This window comes from Agelaius phoeniceus, chromosome 3 (assembly GCF_051311805.1).
Source record: "Agelaius phoeniceus isolate bAgePho1 chromosome 3, bAgePho1.hap1, whole genome shotgun sequence".
NCBI classification, from domain to species: domain Eukaryota; kingdom Metazoa; phylum Chordata; class Aves; order Passeriformes; family Icteridae; genus Agelaius; species Agelaius phoeniceus.
In genome coordinates, this window is record NC_135267.1 from 27,438,483 (window position 1) to 27,455,743 (window position 17,261).

Here is a 17,261-nt window from a genome sequence, read left to right on the forward strand (position 1 = left end):
TGTTGTTATTCCTACAACAACATGAAAAAATGGTAAAGGCTGTCATGGTAGCACTGGGCTGCCATCATATGTGCACAGAACTTTCAGCAAATTACACAGGGCCAAAGCACAAGTTCCAGAGCTGACCCATAATCAGTGATACTGACCCAGTGCCAGGGAATTCTCTGGCATGGGTTTGGCCCAGGTGAGCAAATGCACAAATAGAAATAATCTACAGGCTGGGCTGGGGTGCCTCTCTATGGGCAGCATGGACAGGGCCACCCTCCCTCAGGAACTGAAGGTATTTTGTGTGAAAATAAGCCTTGCATAGTATCTGTCCAAAAAATGAGAAGACTGAATGTTGGCAGAGGTATGGGCACGTTCACCTCTAATTTTCTCCCCCGTTATTATCACCCTGGTTGCCCCTGGGATCTTGCCGAAACTGGTGGGTCAGGTCCCAGTTGCAACCCCATTCCATCAGTGACAGAACAAGGGAGATTTGCTTGAAACAGAAAAAGGCAGGTTTAGATTAGGTATTAGGAAGAAATTATTTGCTGTGAGACTGGTGAGGCAGTGGAACAGGTTGCCCAGAGAAGCTGTGGATGCCCCAGCCCTCGTCAGGTTGCATGGAGCTCTGAGCAATGTGGTCTAGTCAAAGGTGTCCCTGTCCACAGCACCAGCGTTGGAACAAGTCACAGAGTTCTGAGAAATCTGCTTGGCAATCTGGGCTTGAATTATGGATGCAGATCAGACAGAAAAGATTGTCTGGTAAGGTGACAAAGTTTGGTGGTAATACTAATTAGGGGACTAAAAATATTGTTGCAAAGACTTACAAAGAGATCCTAAAATACTGAGTAAATGAATAATAAAAGGCAGGTGAAACATAACTGAATTCAGCATTGACACATTTCACAGCAGAAAACTAAACTACATCCCAAATTTGCTCATGCACCAATGAGCTAATTAGCTGAGAAACCAGCTCTCACTACTCAGGAAATGTATCTTGACTTTTTTGTGTATAGTTCTGTGCAAACATTGGCTTGCTGCTCAATACAAGTAGGAAGAACTAAATAAAGTAATATAAATTATTAAGAAAGGAATAGAAATAGCAATAAAGGACCTTATCACATCCTCATGTAAATAGAAAGTTCTGTATTCAGAGCTATACTAGAGCAGCTTATGGTTTTAGTCTCCCAGTCTCAAAAACAAATATCTGAAAAAGATACAGAGAAGGGCAAGAAGGATCATCAGTGATATGGGATAGTGTATCCATACTTTTCAAAGAGTGACCAAGCAATTTTTAATTTTCTACATGAAATAGACATGACTGGTAGTGCTAGGTCTAGATATTATTGCAATACCTAGAAAAAACTTGTGTTATTTAGAAAACAAAGAAAGAAAAATTATTTGCTATTTCAGAACAAGAACTGAGGTCAAGTCATAGGCTTAAAACAAAGGACTAAAGTACTATTTTGCACCATGGATAATTTAAAAGTAAAGTCTACTGCTAGAGAATGTTATAAAGATCAAAATATAACAAAATTCAAAAAGTAACTGGAAAAATCATGAAAGCAGATTTAGTCAAAGATTGCTAGGAGAAGAAATTGATTCAGGAAGTCCCTAAGATTCCATTATTTAAAATACAAGGGAAAATTTTCTGATCACATCTCCTTTTTTCCCCTAAGCAGCTATTAATGATCACCATCACTTGGGCAGGCTCCATGATTTCTCTTCTGACTCTTCTTCAGAAATTTTGTCTCCAGCAAGATAAATTTGTGATCAGAGCTTAAATGAACATCTGATACATAATTTCCCTTTCTTACTTGATCCTACCTTACTTTTCACTCATTAAAGCAGCTTTGATGTAAAATAGATTGTAAGAAGAAAATAGATGGTAGAATCATTTCACATTTAAACAAAACTATATAAGTGGAATATTAAAAGAGTCCAAGAAGCAGCAGCTGATTCTACTGCTGTCATGCACCTCAAGATCCAGCATGACTCTGTAGTTTGGCATTTGGCCCATGGGTTTACAAGTAGTGTCAGGATTTACAGGTACTTGAAACAGGTGTGTAATTCAGCACAGGAAAAAAAACCCAATACAGCTCTGTAGAAGCCATGCAGCTTTGTAAAAAAAACTTGACTGGATTTTTTTTTCAAAGGACTAAGGAAGTAAATAATTAATAAAATTTTGTGCTTGTGCAAATTTTGAAAACAGTGTATCACAGCTGTGCTCTACATACCAGCTGACTCTCAGTTACTATAGGCACCGATTTGTAAAGGTTGGCCTGCAAAAAAGATGAATATATACAGTATTACATGCAATATATTTGTGATTATAATGATGACAGAAAAAAATTCAGGAACAGCACTAGGCTTAACTTAGCAGGAGAAGTTTTTCCCACTGACACAGTGGTATGAAAGAATATAAAATATTCTAATTTCCAGTTTATTTCTAGATATAGTCAAATGCCTGTTAAGATTTTAGGAATTCTTTTTTCCAAGTGCAACAAAATTTCTGTTTTTCATCTTGATCTAATCTTGAAATTTAAATCTTATTTTTCTGAGCCTGCCATTGTCTGTTAATTTGCAGCATCAATCTTTTTTAATATTATGAATAGTACTGGGTTGAGTACCTTCTCAACCTTTTCTCACTTTATAGTAGGAGAACCAGAACAATCCCACATAAGCATACATGTCAGTAACATGGACATTCATTTTTCCAGTTAATAATGAAAAATTCCTATCTAGAGAATCATTGTATTATTATTATTAAAAATTGGCAGTATCATCCCTAAAGCCAACAGAGATGCATTATTATTAAATGGTGAATAGAATCATATCAAACACCATACAGTTTTAAATGTCATTAAATTATGACTGTGGTACTTAGTTGTCAGCTGGTATAAACTGAATTTAGTTTTCATACTTTTTATACACTCACTGTTTGTACAATTAACATCCTTAAAAGGTTCTGAAGTTCATGAGAATAAAAAAGGTAGCTGAGGCCAAGGCAAATATATGACATTTTAATTGTTAAATGGCGGGCTATTTCAACATACTTTTGTACTTTTTATTACCTATTGAAGTAATGAGCAATATTACCATGTATATATACATATACCTTTACATGTGGTGGTTATAAATAACACTTAAGCATTACTCATAAACAAATTTAAGCTCCTCTTTTAACCAAAAATGCCTTCAAAGCAACATTTTGACAAGCATCTCAGTATTACATATTGTAAATACAAAAAGAAGATAACTCTATGGAAAACCATTTCTGTGTGTCCTTTCTCTAATGGCCAGAGGACAAACCACTGCCTGGATTATTAACTGGGGCAGAAATAGCCTTTTTACATCCTACTAAGGAAGCAGAGTGAGAGAGGAGGAAAGAACTGTGATGCACCTTTGCTATTAAAGACACCTGATATATCCCTCAGGCGACTACTGCAGAGTACAGCAATGGCAGAGCACAGGAGAACCTGGACCCATCAAGTTCAGGCACCACAGCCCAGCCTGGGGACCCCAGTCTGTCTCCTGACACACAAAAAGTTCAACACACCTGTACAATTTATAGGAAAGATTGGCCTTCAATAAACCTCTGTGTTATTCCCAAACACATTTTTAAATATTGATTTGTTTCATTCATCTAGAAAGTTCTGGTGGAAACAGAAGAAAAGGTGTTTGTAAGGGTGATTTTCTATGCCATCCCTAGGCTTCCCTAAGCTGGATGCCTGAAATTATGGTATATGTCCATATTTCAGTTTTGGGAGCTGGAGATTTGCACTGGAGTGTTATTAAATACACTCTGTTCTCAAAGACTACCTCTGAAGTACACTCTTTTATTTCATTAAAAAGCTCTCCTCTGATATTCTTCCTAATTAGTATGAGCCAGCACAATCTGTCAAGCAAAAATCGCAGTATGCAATAAAATATGCATAGTGCCACATTCAGGAAGCAAAATTGAATTGATCAGTCAAGCACTGTGCTGGCATAAAACTGGGAGAGCTCTGTTGCTTTGCCAGTACTGCTTTGATTTGAGATTCAATAGAAATGCTGAATGATGAATAGGAAGCTGAGATTTCTCACCACATGACTAAATGAGTTGCAAGTAAAATGTGGAACCTGCAGTAAGTGTGTATGCTAGAGAGAATTAATATATTAATTGGGTTTAATGTTTCAGTAATTGAACAAATGACTCAATACAGATATTTTCAACATATGTTGGTATGTGGCAAAACAGCTTCAATTCATCTGGGTTTTCAGCCAGCTCTGTATCTTGGAAAGAAAACTTTGGATCAATCCCAGATTCTGAAGGATAAGCAAGAACTACAGGACTTCTACCAAAGCAAGTCCCCTACAGTGCAGGCTGAGTCCAGAGAAATGCACCCTTCAGCACCCATAACAAACAACACTCATTTACCAAACAGCTAAACTCTTGCCCCAGGCTTGAAGGAAACAACAACAAAGTGTGTGAAGAGGTTAATTTTAACATCATATTTACACAGGTAAAATTATCAACAGACACAGCAGTGGAGACTCCAGCTGGGATGGGTTTATTACCGTGAGAAGACACTTCAAGTCTCAAATGCCAGCACTGTAATATATTTGCTTGTCTATTCTAGTCAACATCTGATATCACAAGCAGATGCTTGTTCAGACTCACCCAGGATTGTTTAGGAGCAGATAAAGTAAGCATTTTTGCATGCAAAATAGAGAGCAATGGTAAAAGTACTTACATATCTGGTTTCACGCCCAGCTGCTCTCTGCAGTGTTGTTGACATCTTGTAAAAAAACAAACAGATATATAATCAATATATTGAGTTACTCTGAACAGTAACTCCAAGAGATTTTCAACATGCTGAGATTTTATTAATTGCTCAAATTCAGGAAAACTTACGTTTTCCAGAAATATTCACACCATACATGAGACTAAGACATATTTAAGCTTTGCTTGTATGTTTATTATAGAAAATACTACTTAATTTTACTGCTCAAAAACATTGATCCTGTTCTATTGAGGTTGGCATTTAATGGGAACTCTCATAACAAAATGCTTATTATTAGATAGCCATAAGTATCATTGCCCCATGAAATTGAAGTTACATTTGCTCACAGAATACAAAATATTATATCTCCATGCTTTCATTTGCAAGAATTTGCTTTAATTTGACTAACCCATAACAATTCTAAGGCATATCAGCTCTTTTTTTTTTCTTCCATGTCTATGACCTTCTTTCACCCTCTGTTAAGCACTTTTTGACCTCATTCTGAGATCCTCAACACTTTTAGCTTGGTCCCTATGCTGCATTTATTTGACATTCATGACTGCTAAAAGATGCCTGCCATTCTCAATTGCCCAAGAAAGTGGTTTTTGGATACTCTAACTCAGCTTGGTAGCAGGATTTTAACCACTCCAGATTCTTCAGGCATTGGAAAACACACTCAATTACACTGTCTGCCCATCCCTCTCCTGCTATCACATTTTTGTCTTTCAGCCTTTTGGAGTCCAATTCACCCCTGCACGCTGATTGACAGAAGTACTTTCAAAAACAGAAATTAAATTTGAATTTTATATTCAATATAGCCGCTGAGAAATACTGGACCTGTGCCCTATTCTTGCATGGTGGACTGGACATTCAGCAGGATATTTTGAATGGATTAACTTTTTTATGTGTTCATCTGCCAGAAATGCCTTTCCTGCCATTTTTAGTTGTATTTCTGCCATTTTCACTTTCCTATAGCTGCGATAGGTAACTTTAATTTAGCTGGAGCAAACTGAATACAGGACCTTCTTCCCTTGGTTAGCCATCCTTCTGAACCCAAAAGGCACATCAGTATAACTTAATGAAACCAGAAGTTCAGAAGGAGAAAATTAACCCTCCCTCTCACTACCTATTTCTTAGTCATCCAGGACGAAGGGATATTGCAGACATCCTCCTTCTAGGAGTGGTGAGACTTAAAATGAAATCAGAACTTCAGAATAAGTCCAGCTATTAATTTAATATTCCCATTATTTTAAAATAAATCATGAACTTGAAAAAAACCTTATGTTCTGAAAGATGCTTCCTGCCACCAAAGCTAGAAACATTGGTTGCTTTGTAGTAAGCACACATGGATGGGATGAAGTCTGGGAGAAGGCCAGAGACCCTGCTATATGGCAGGCAAGGTATGAGAGATTTTTAGCCTCTGAAGCCTTAAAACACTCCTTCATAATATATCTCCTTGTGACTTCAGCAAAGCGTCCTGCAGCAAAGACTGCACTGACTCCAGGGCTACAGTTCTGTCTTTCCATGCTTTTTTAGCCACCAAACACTTTTGATTTTGCATTTCTCAGCTGCAGCTCTGAGTTGCCATTAGTTTTATTGTCACAGCAGTCCCTACTGCCTACCGATTTTGCCCGCCTTTATAATTACTTGAAAAAGAGCCCTTGCTGTGGACATGGGCTTATTCACCTACCTTGCCAACATCTGACTCTGTGCTCATCTGCAGAAAACTTGGAGAAGACTCACACCGGCGCTGGAAGATTATTTCCAACAGAGAATAGACATGTTAATGCCAGAAGACAAAAGGGAAAGAAGATAATAAGTCCATTCCACATAATGATGGGTTACCATAGTCAAGGGGTCCTGCAGGACTTGATCAATGACAGCACACAACTCTTCTGTTTGTTGTCTGAGCTGGGCAGGGGAGCACATCTGAAAAGGGAGTTAAACTCAGTTTAAAGGGAGCACATCTGAAAAGGGAGTTAAACTCAGGATCACTCAGTTAAACTTTGCTTTTTTGATTTCAAATATAGATCTGAAAGATAAATAACGCCACTACCTCTGAATGAGTGTCCAAAGCAGTGCCTTCAGTCACACTAGCAGGCTTGGTCGGTTCTTCTAATGCCTGCAATTCAAGAGGTATTGGTGTGATACTGAGTTGAAAATTTTGAAAACCAAACAAACATACACTTTTTCCAATACTCTGTTTCCAAAGGTGGCACTTTTTCTTTCACCATGGAAAGATGGAAAAGAAAGAAATTACAGGCCTAGTGATGTTCTTTAGGTTCCCAAAACCTGATTCATAGTGGTATGGGTATGGGTTTACAGAGAAGACAGTATTCAAGCAGGATGAATCATCTCCACTTTTGGAAAATCAGAAACTACCAGTTCCAATTGTCTTCTCCTTCAATAATGCCACCTCCTTCACAGTAAACGTGACACAGTGAGTGTGCACTGTGTGCCACAGAGGTGTTGGGGGCTGCCTGCTGTGTGTCAACAGAGAGCCATCACCTGTGAGCAGGTGGACAAGGCAGGGACCCAAACACACAGGAGGCCCTTTTTTTCCTTCAGTAGATGTTTTCTGTGAAAAGCATCTCCTGTTTAAAGAGGATGGTGGTGTCACCTTGCAAGAAAAACAGTGTTTGCCATTCTTGGGTTTTAGCCTGAAATCAGAAATGTATGGAGCAAAATATGTTCCGTACTCTATTTGTGATCTCACAATAAGCACATATGCAATCTTTCCAAACAAAACACAAGCTTTTTGTGTTTGGCTATACCACTCACTTCCCTATACCGGCACTTGGAGCAGGTCTGAGAACAGTGGAAATCAGTTTGCCAATCCCTTCACTTTATAAGGGTCACAAAACACCCTCAAAAGCCAAAATCCACTGCTCAGTTCCCTTTTCATCTTCATCCAGCATCTGTGAAGCACATTCTCCCTGCCATCACCCGTTTTTGCTTTGAAGTGATTTTCAAATAGACACCGTGCTGAGACCAAAAATTACTCTGGAAGCCTGCTGATGTATCTGCTGAAGCTGGACTACAGGGAAGGGAACCACAGAGTTTGTGGAGTTTTTTTGTTTAACACATTATGTTTTTGTAAGGTTTCATTTTGTTAATTTTTTTTTTAAGTATAAGAGAAAAAAGAGCATTCCAGTAAAGCCCTTTTTCATGCATGTGGATTCTGCATGAATGGGCTGGTGCCACTGAGGTGGGTATGAGGGCTGCCAAATACAGGAGATGTATGTGGACCTGTGATGAAAATGTCAGAATATTTAAAAAAATAAAAAAGAAAAGAAGCATACTTATTTCCGAGTTTTACTTTGCTGACTACATTTGATTTCTTTCCTTGTCCAGCTACTGGCAGCATGCATCTGTGTACACCTAAGTGAAAAGTTAGTGACAATTTACTTTTCATAATATTATAATATCACCCACAAATGATCTTGCACAAAAGCACATTCATGGAACACCATGTCTTCTACTAAAATTAAAAGTGATTGCTTTCCAACATTTCTTCCTTTCTCTCTATCTCTTGACAAATGACAAATGTGTTGGCCTTAGAGTAGTTTTAGTTCAAAAGGTGAAAAGTAAAAGTGATTCACTTTGATATACAGAAATTAATGTAATCTTATCCCAAGACAGAGCACGAAAAGATAAATACCCTTTCTCATCTCTGAAGTCTCATCATTGTCATCCAGTTAGAGTTTCAAAAAGACAGACAGTCCTGTTGAAGAGGAGGACCCAGCCAAAGAGAGCTCATCACTGCACTGAAATACAGTGCCCCTGGTTCAATAAGCAATAAAATTAAGTAGAAGAGTAATTTCAGTACCTATTAGGGTCAGGATTGACAAAACAGCCTGATATAGAGGGATGATAGGTTTGAATGTGAGTTAGGAAAAAGAAAAACTTTTAATCAATCATGGATTTGGAATGGGGAATTATCTAAGCTTCTCAAAACCCCCAATAAACCAGTAAGATAATAAACATAATAAAGGGATTGTTAAGAAAAAAAAATACAGTTGCTGTTTCATATTCACTTCACCAGAATAGTGGGTGAACAAAATCAAGGGTAAAAAACAACTACCCTGAAGATTTGGGGGAATCTTTCCAGAGAAATTACAGCTACATCCAGAAGTCTCTGTTCAGAACCAAGATGGCTAATTTAAGAATCTGTTCATTTCAGAAGCTGAGTTCCCAAATATCTTTCCATTTTGGAGCCTTCACTGACTAAGGAATGCAGGTGAGCACAGCACCAAGGTCTTTGCTCTCCACAGTCCCTCTGAGGTACAGCCATCATGCAGGAGCCATGCTAAAAAAAGCTGCAGTGTTCTCCCTTACTGTACTTTTGGGAAAAGAAAATTTTCATCTTCAAACCAATTAATCTAATTTCATTCACTATTTCATCTCTTTAATTTTTCTTTTTCTTTCTTTCTTTCTATTTTCTTTTTCCTATTTTTCAATTTTTCTTATTTGAACAGCTGAGTTTTCCAAAGAAGGAGTAGAAACAGGAAACTATACTCTCTATAACTATCCCTACCACCTCTACTAAGATAAATGGTTCTGTTTAATCTGTTGTTAGCTTTTCAAAACACATCTCATTTTTTTCCCAGCATGCCTTCTTTCACATTTCCACATAGAAAAAATAAAGAGATAAAAAGTACAACTACATTTTCAAAATTACTGGTGTCATCATGCAAAAATGTTATGATTAATTTCTATCTACATGCTGCTGATTAGCACTATCAACAGTACTCAAGATTCACTTCCTATGCTGATGGTCTAACAGTATTAGAAGTGGAACATTCTTGTTTAGACATTCAAATTTTTGATTATATATGAAACAACAGTGGTACCACAATTTAAAAGAACATCATAATTTAGATAATGAAAATGTAAAGCAATTTAAATGAAATAACCAGTTGCTGAACCAGTATTTTTTTTCCTTGAAAAGGGCAATTTTGGGGGTGTGATGCATTTGTGCCATTGACATCGTTGATGACTACAACCCTTCCCTCCTCTTTCTTCCTTTTTGATTGCTAAAACTGTATCAGAGCTGAAAGGATACTGGTAAATGATCCAAACACAATACCTAGTATTTCAATAGAAGACTGAAAAGTTCAATGGACCACATCAATAGAAAGAGAAGAAAATTAATTTTGTGACCTAGATCTGACATAGCTTTCTTCTTACTGTATTCTGAAAACCCTGGACTGAGCATATTTTCCCCATCTCTATCTTTTCCCAAGCCCTCAGCACGTGTGAAAAAATCCCACCATACAATGGAACTTCACATACCATTGTTTCCTTTAACTTCTCTCTTGAAGATTCTGGGGCATTATACTGAAAATTTTACTGAAATTATACCTACTATTTTCTGTCCCATAAAATAATTAATATTGAAAACTGCAAGGCCCATGAAAAATGAGTGAGCTCAAAGGCTGCTCCTACATTGGCATATTTGATTATTATTACAAACTAGGTCTTTTATTTAGTCCTACAACTGCACAAATTACTGCCTTTCTTTCTTACCACGAGGTATTTGTCTCTAGCCTTGAGAAACACTTTGATGTGAACATATAATCTGGGTGAAAGAAACTCGCCTAGTAATTGCACACCAGAAATATTTGGGGAAAACCTATTTTTATCAAAATATTCTCAACAAAGTCTTGTCAGAAATGCTTTCCAGGTCCAGAAAGTTCTGACATGCCTCATAATAGCCAATTGTCCAGCAGTTAGGTCAATCATCTGAGTGAGAAAAATTGTCTTCCAGGCTCCTGCTGTATGATTTCAAGGAGCAACCTGTATCTGCATTTGCCATGATCAGTTCCTGTAGCAATGGATTTTTGATAATACAATAACTAAGAGTTTCCTAAAGGCAAGAACTTAAAGCTGGGTCTTCAATGTAGCTGAATGCTGCCATACTTCCTCAGTTGCATTTCTTCCTTTTCACTTAAAAAAAAAATCTAAAAATAATAAAAAATAAAAAATAAAAAAAAACACAACCAACAGACCCTCTTTTTTTTTTCCTTTTGCATGCAGAGGAAAATACCTTTTTCTATTTTTTCTTTTTCTATTTTTTCTTTCACAAAGAGAATATGCTGCACTGTCTTTAGTCTGTTTTTGCAGGTGTTGGGATGCAATTACCAGATCTTTGAAGTTTTCCAAGAAGTGTAACAAAATATGGAAAGACTGTTTCACTTTTTCTACATTTACTTAGAATTGAAATTATTGCTGTCTGCTTGTAATCAGTTGATAAACAGAATCCAAATGAGACAACAATTGCACCCCTTCCATCCACAGCTAGTCCTACCTATTGTTTTTCAGAAGACATGTGGGATAGAAGAAGTGTGGGATAAGCCTCAGCTGTGAAGCAGGTTTGTTTCATGACACATTCAATCATCCTGGGTTGTAACACATGTGCCACACTTCATCCTCAGTTCAGGTTGAGGGAAGTCTGAGCAGAATATTTGCAGCACCAAGTCTGTATGCCCATGTTTCCTTTCCACCAAAATGATGCTCAGACAAGGGAAATTCACACCAATCAGTAGGTAGAGGGGATGTGTAGCTGGACAAATACAGAAAACCCATATTCACCTGCATAGAGCTTGCTGTAGACCAAAGACTGAACTGTTAAGAGAATAATTTTTTGGTTTGTAAATCCAAAGCCTACAACAGTTTTTGGGTTACATATAAAATTCTACATAATCCTAAAGATGAAGTTGTACTTGTTTTAAGACACTATTTTCAAGGCCCTTGAAAGAAAGAAAGAAGGAGTTCAGAGGCTGTTCCTATATTAGCACATTTGGTTATTATTACAGACAAACAAGGCCCTTTATCACTCTACAACTGCACAAATTATTGCCTTTCTTTCTTAACATGAGGTATTTAAAGTTACGAATTCTGCTGTAGCACCTGGAAATAAATTCTTCATCTATCAGTTTTGGCTGAAAGACATTGTAGCTGATACTTGATAAATACAACCTCTAAATAACAGACACATTACTTTTTAAATAATACCCAATTCAGAAGGGAATTTTGAATTAGATTGTGTCCACATCCATATAATTGTAGAACCTTCACAAGAGTGCCTGTCTGTATAAGTGTGACTCACTGTCTCCGTGTTAGTAAGGCCAGAAGGAATGACAGTGTTCACTTAGTATGACGTCTTTAAACCACAGGACTATGTGGAATATGAGAAACCAGAAAATTGTCCTGTCTTGATTTTTCAATTTTTGTGATAAAAAGCCTATTTCAGTCTCCAGCAATTTTTTCTAATAGTGAATTAATTCTTTCTGTCAAATTTTTGCCTTATGCCTATTTAAAACTTGTTCGGCTTCCTCTTCTGGCCAGTGGATCCTATGATCTGCTGGGCTGAAGAGCTCAGTATCACAGCCTGTGGTCCTGACTCAAAGCTCTGGATTTGTGTGGCTGTGATGGCACTGCTGAGTGACCCTGGGTATCACCAACTCATTATCAGCATTTCTGCCATCCCTGCTCAGGCACTGTGGAGCTGTGCCTGTGCTGGTAAGGACATTGTCCTGACGTCCTTGCTGCCAGCTCAGCTCTCTGCAGAGCAGCCCCCTCTTGCTGCTCCCTGACAGATCCTGCCCATGCTGAGGGTGAGTCCCCTAAAAACAAGTTTTGTTCTTCTGGCTGTGAAGGAAGTTACAACCCAATCTTCCAAGAGATATCCTGGATAGCGCTTTTTCTGAGCAGCGAACAGAAATGATGTGAGAAACACCAGGTTCATACAAACTCAAACAGCTGGGAAACTTGCCAGTGAGGAGACTAGATGAGCTTAAGCCACTTCTGGGTTTCTCAAAGTATACACATATAGAGCCAATCAGCCTTTTCTTCTCAACTAATGGGCACGTACTCAAACAACTCTCTTTGAGTAAGAGTACTGGAGGATAAGAGCATGTTCTAGAAAAAACATTAAGGTGATGACAGCTTAATGGTTTCATTAGCAGAAGTTGAAAAATGCTAGTTTAAATTAAAGTTGAAAAATGCCAGTTTAAATTAAAGCATCTACACAAACGTAAAAGAAACTTGAGAAAGAAAGTTAGACATCAACAGAAAATTTAGAGGCAATCAAATCATTGCACCTTACATGGCTCACGAGGAGCAGTTTTCTGTCATAGGACCCAATTAATACTGCAGATGAATTGTTACTAGGATCACCCACAACACAATTCTTACTAATTTTATTTCTCATGACCACTTAAATTAAATAACATAATTACTCACACAGTGGGAAAAAGCCTACTTCTGATAACATGCATTTCTAATTTAATCACATAGCAAAACACTTCTTTAGCACCTTAGGCTAAAAAATGTATCTAAAATTATGTTGGTTTTCTAATCATATAATAATTATTAGGATGTTAATAAAATATCACTTATGTAGTTAAAATCTTACTGTCCTAAATCTCACTCTTTTAAATGCTGCGTATAAAATGCTTTGCATAAAATGGGAACAACATAACTATTCTCATTGAGCTAGAACATATCATGAGTTCCCTACCCAACATTTTGAGAAGAATATTTGGATATTAAGACTTGGTACAATGGGGCCCGAGTGTGCCATGTGACTTCTTCATGCTTTCTCATAGGAGTCATACTCTCAACTCTCATCAGCTGACACAACAGGACCAGCTTAGGAGCCCTACAATTAGCTGCTGCTGCAGTTCAATAGGAGACTGTCATCCATAACTCCCCAGATGGGAGAAAGCATGTTCTCAGGCAATGCTGAAACATACACTTACAAAGTTACTTAGTCAAGAGTCTCTCCTGAAGGGAAATCCTATAACAGAGAATTGATTTCTTATTAGTACTACATGACTGCGCTCACTCCTGAAGGATACACCAAGGCTACGATTTTCAGTAAATCCATGGATAACTAAAAGTCTATCTAAACACAGATATCTTTTGAGTTGTTACTTTTTCCACAGGTGCTGGCATTAGATTGCACAAATCAGTTTCATGTACTGGGGATAAGTAACATGCAGGTTGTGAGTCAATGCCCAAGACAGCACCAGCAAGACCGTCAAAAGGAAATCCATTTTCTTACGAAAAAGTACAATCGGACAGTTGACATAAACCCACTAGTTCACATCAGGAGTGTGATCTTAGAGTGAGTGTCCTGCTCAGGGTCACCTACCTGGCTTGGGTTGCAGGGTGGTGCAGTCTCAGAGTGCACAAACAGTGCCTTTCAGGTGAAGTCAACCATGAAGTGGTACTTCAGGAGTCCACCAAATTCTTCCACCTGCTAACAGGCTTTCTGCTCAAACAAAACCCTCCCAAAATACATTCTGTAGGGGTGTAGAATCTCCTGCATCAGCTATTTTCCTTTACAGAGCCGTTTCTATTGCACCACATTTCAAGCTAAAGCAAACATAACCTTCATTAGTGCATTCAAGATTTAAGTAAGGGAAGGATCAGATTTTATGCAAAAGATTAAGAAAATCCTTCAAGATTAAAAGAATATCTCTTTTTTTTCTGAAAAATAATCTGATTTATAGCACTTAACTGATCATTACTAGATCATAATCAGTAACATTTCAAGGAAAAAATTATCATCTTCAAACATTGTACACAGTTGAGTTCACCCTAACCAATAACTTCAGGCTTTGTAAACTAGTAGTGAAATCAACTGAGCTGTATATGTGTATAATATTTAGATGTGTAGTCAGGAATGCTTAAAGAAATTAATCAGAGGGGAAATTCCTCAACTAGGTCCTGAACAGAAAGCTTTGTCTGATAGAGTTACAAACTGAATGTCACCATGATTTAAGCATGTCTTTAAACATGCAAGACGCTTAGCTCATTGATCATCAGAGAAAATTTTTCTTAAACTTAGCTATTCTTTTGAGTAAATTAATTTGGGAAACATGTTTTCAAAATAAATGTCTGTGGGTATTTTGAACCCTTAATGCAAAGCTTAAATTTTCAATTGACTTCCCAAGTTGAATTGTCTGAATAAGACTACACAGCCCTGCCTTTGTTGACTGTGACTTTGGCGGTAAACCAATGCACTGAAGTCTGGGGTTTGAATCGATCTGCCTGTCCTACAGAAAATGATTGTTAGCATAAACTACAAACTGAGAATGGCCCACTAGCTCTCACAGTGTTCAGGAAGAATGGAAGTTAACAGAAGTCAGAACAATGGTCAAGATGGTTCTCAGTTTAACAAGACAGCAGGTCAAAATATCATATTTTTGGTTGTTAAATTTATGGGTATAAGCACAGCTGTCCAATAATCATTAACTGACCAAGATCTACTGATTGTCAGGTCCCAGAACAGCAGTGCTTCAGACACTTTCCAAAAACAAAACAGATTTTGAGATGCTGCGATAAAAGGCAATTCCTTTAGGACAGTGGAATTTTTTTCCTTTTTTATAGTAAATAGATTTTCAGAAATTCAGATTACTGGAACTTTGATCTTCAGTGAAAGTGGATGACCCTATAAAATGGCTGGAATTACAGTCCTGAGTAGTTAGTTCCCAGAATTCACATTCTGCAGTATTCCCCAACAGACATGTCTGAATTTGTACACAAAGTTGAATGGTCTCAAATGTACAATGCAGTGCCCATGTCTTTGAGCAAACACTAACCTTCTGTTCCATAAGCAATGTGTTTGTAGGGATTGCTGCAAATGCCTTGTAGCTTGTCTTGATCTTGTACTGCTAAAAGGGTAAACCAGAGAGCAGGAAGAGAAGTAAAACAGGGTAGAAGAGAGAGAGGGGAGAGAGGGGAAAGGTACGACAGAATGAAAGACAATTACAATCATCTTGCAGACATGTTGCAACAAAACAATGCTTATGTATTTCCTATAAAAACTATCCCTTTTTAAAAATCTAGTGGTTTTGTTAAGGCTTTAAAGTCTGGTAATGTACATGTTTTGTTCTTAGTAATGAAGTAGGACAAAACAAGTTCCTCTATCTTATAGCTTCCAAAGTAAGTTTAACCACTTTCTGCTGACTGCTACCCTTAAATGAGTATCGGGGGGGCTGTAAGTTTTTTTCCAAGTTTTCTTGCGAATTGATATGAAAATGTACAGCTACGTCTGTCAGTACATCCACCTCAACAACTGTTGCTGAGTGGTGTCATCCTGAACCATGAAATCAGAGAGATTACTGTGATTGGCTCTCATGAGACTGATTATGATCCTTAAATGCTGAATTGCTTGTTTGAGTAGATAGGCCATTTAAATCTTCATGCAGCTTTTCATCTCCGGAATAAATAACTCTACCACCCAAACAAAATAAGCATAGGAACTTTCACACTCTAACAAAACTAACAGAACTGGCAATCTAAACATACAAAATGTATGAGTTTGGGTATGAAAATTTGAACATGAACCTTAAAATTTATTATTTTCAAATAATTTATATTTTAGACTATATTTGTTTGCCCAGTTATTTTTAAATCTTTACAAATAATATTTTTAACATTTTCTTTACAAATATAGAGGCTGAATTCAGTAATTTTTAGAAGATTGGTGAGTCTCTTTTATATTTATAGGAGTTCAAGAGGTAGGATTCTTAATCACAGGACTGCTAGAACTTTCACTATTATTATTATTATTATTATTATTATTATTATTATTATTATTAAGATATTTGCTACATTGTTCCCTATTTGGCAACAATCTGACAAAAAAGTCATAAATTCACACAAAAATAGACTTCTAAGTTAGTGATTGATTATTTCTGTGACAGTCGGTCAGAAATAAGGTTATTTGTTAATCAGGTCAGGTTTTTTAATGTACCATTATCTGCATCAGTAAATACTGGTGATTATGAGATAATGGTCCAAAACAGCATGTTGCACTTTGGGTCATTATTTTGTTTACTTTCTATTTTCTTTATATCTACTAAAGGTCTCAATGACAGCAGAGTGGGCAAAATTTTAACTCAGATAAGAAATTTATCCACACAACTGTCTTGAAATAGTGTAGGGAACAACCTTTTCATTCTTTCTATACATAATATTGTTTGCTTTTGGCTTCACTCAGTCGGAAACGGGAGAATGAGTCATTCAAGAAGTCAGTAATCACAGCAATCATATTGAATGAACAGCTTGGCAAAGCAGATGAATACAAATTCTGGAACTGAACTTTTTTCTGTTTTTTGGTGGGAGGGGCTTTAGAGCATGGGATAGTAATTCATTTGAGATTTAGTGATTCTAACTTAGATGTCTATCATTCAGTTTCTTCAGTCAACACTGATGCTTTTTATAATCATAGCCATTTCTACAGAATTAATCTAATCCCAAAGTCGGCAAATGGAAAGGTAAAATAAAATCATCTTCTAAATACACCATATTCTCTCCACTAGCTGTAATAGAATCACCTAAATTGTGCTTGGATATGTAACTTTCAAATGTCAAAAGTCACGTGTGGTGAATCCTGGCCTTTGAACATTTAGACAGCAACACTGCAGAGCTCCATAGATGAATTTATGCATATACAAAAACTATATGCAAAAGTTTAGTTATGCATAACTAAAC

General features: G+C 37.1%; 1 protein-coding gene across 1 annotated transcript in view; it reads right to left on the reverse strand.

Annotated features, from left to right (window-relative positions):
- MLIP (muscular LMNA interacting protein) overlaps nt 1-17,261 on the reverse strand; it is a 104,648-nt gene that overhangs the window by 30,650 nt on the left and 56,737 nt on the right. Inside the window, exons 5-10 of the mRNA XM_077176337.1 lie at nt 15,365-15,436; nt 6,808-6,873; nt 6,597-6,680; nt 6,442-6,501; nt 4,722-4,766; nt 2,223-2,267 (exon numbers count right to left, since the gene is read on the reverse strand). Of these exons, the coding sequence (XP_077032452.1) occupies nt 2,223-2,267; nt 4,722-4,766; nt 6,442-6,501; nt 6,597-6,680; nt 6,808-6,873; nt 15,365-15,436 (372 nt within the window). The remainder of the gene's footprint in view (nt 1-2,222; nt 2,268-4,721; nt 4,767-6,441; nt 6,502-6,596; nt 6,681-6,807; nt 6,874-15,364; nt 15,437-17,261) is intronic.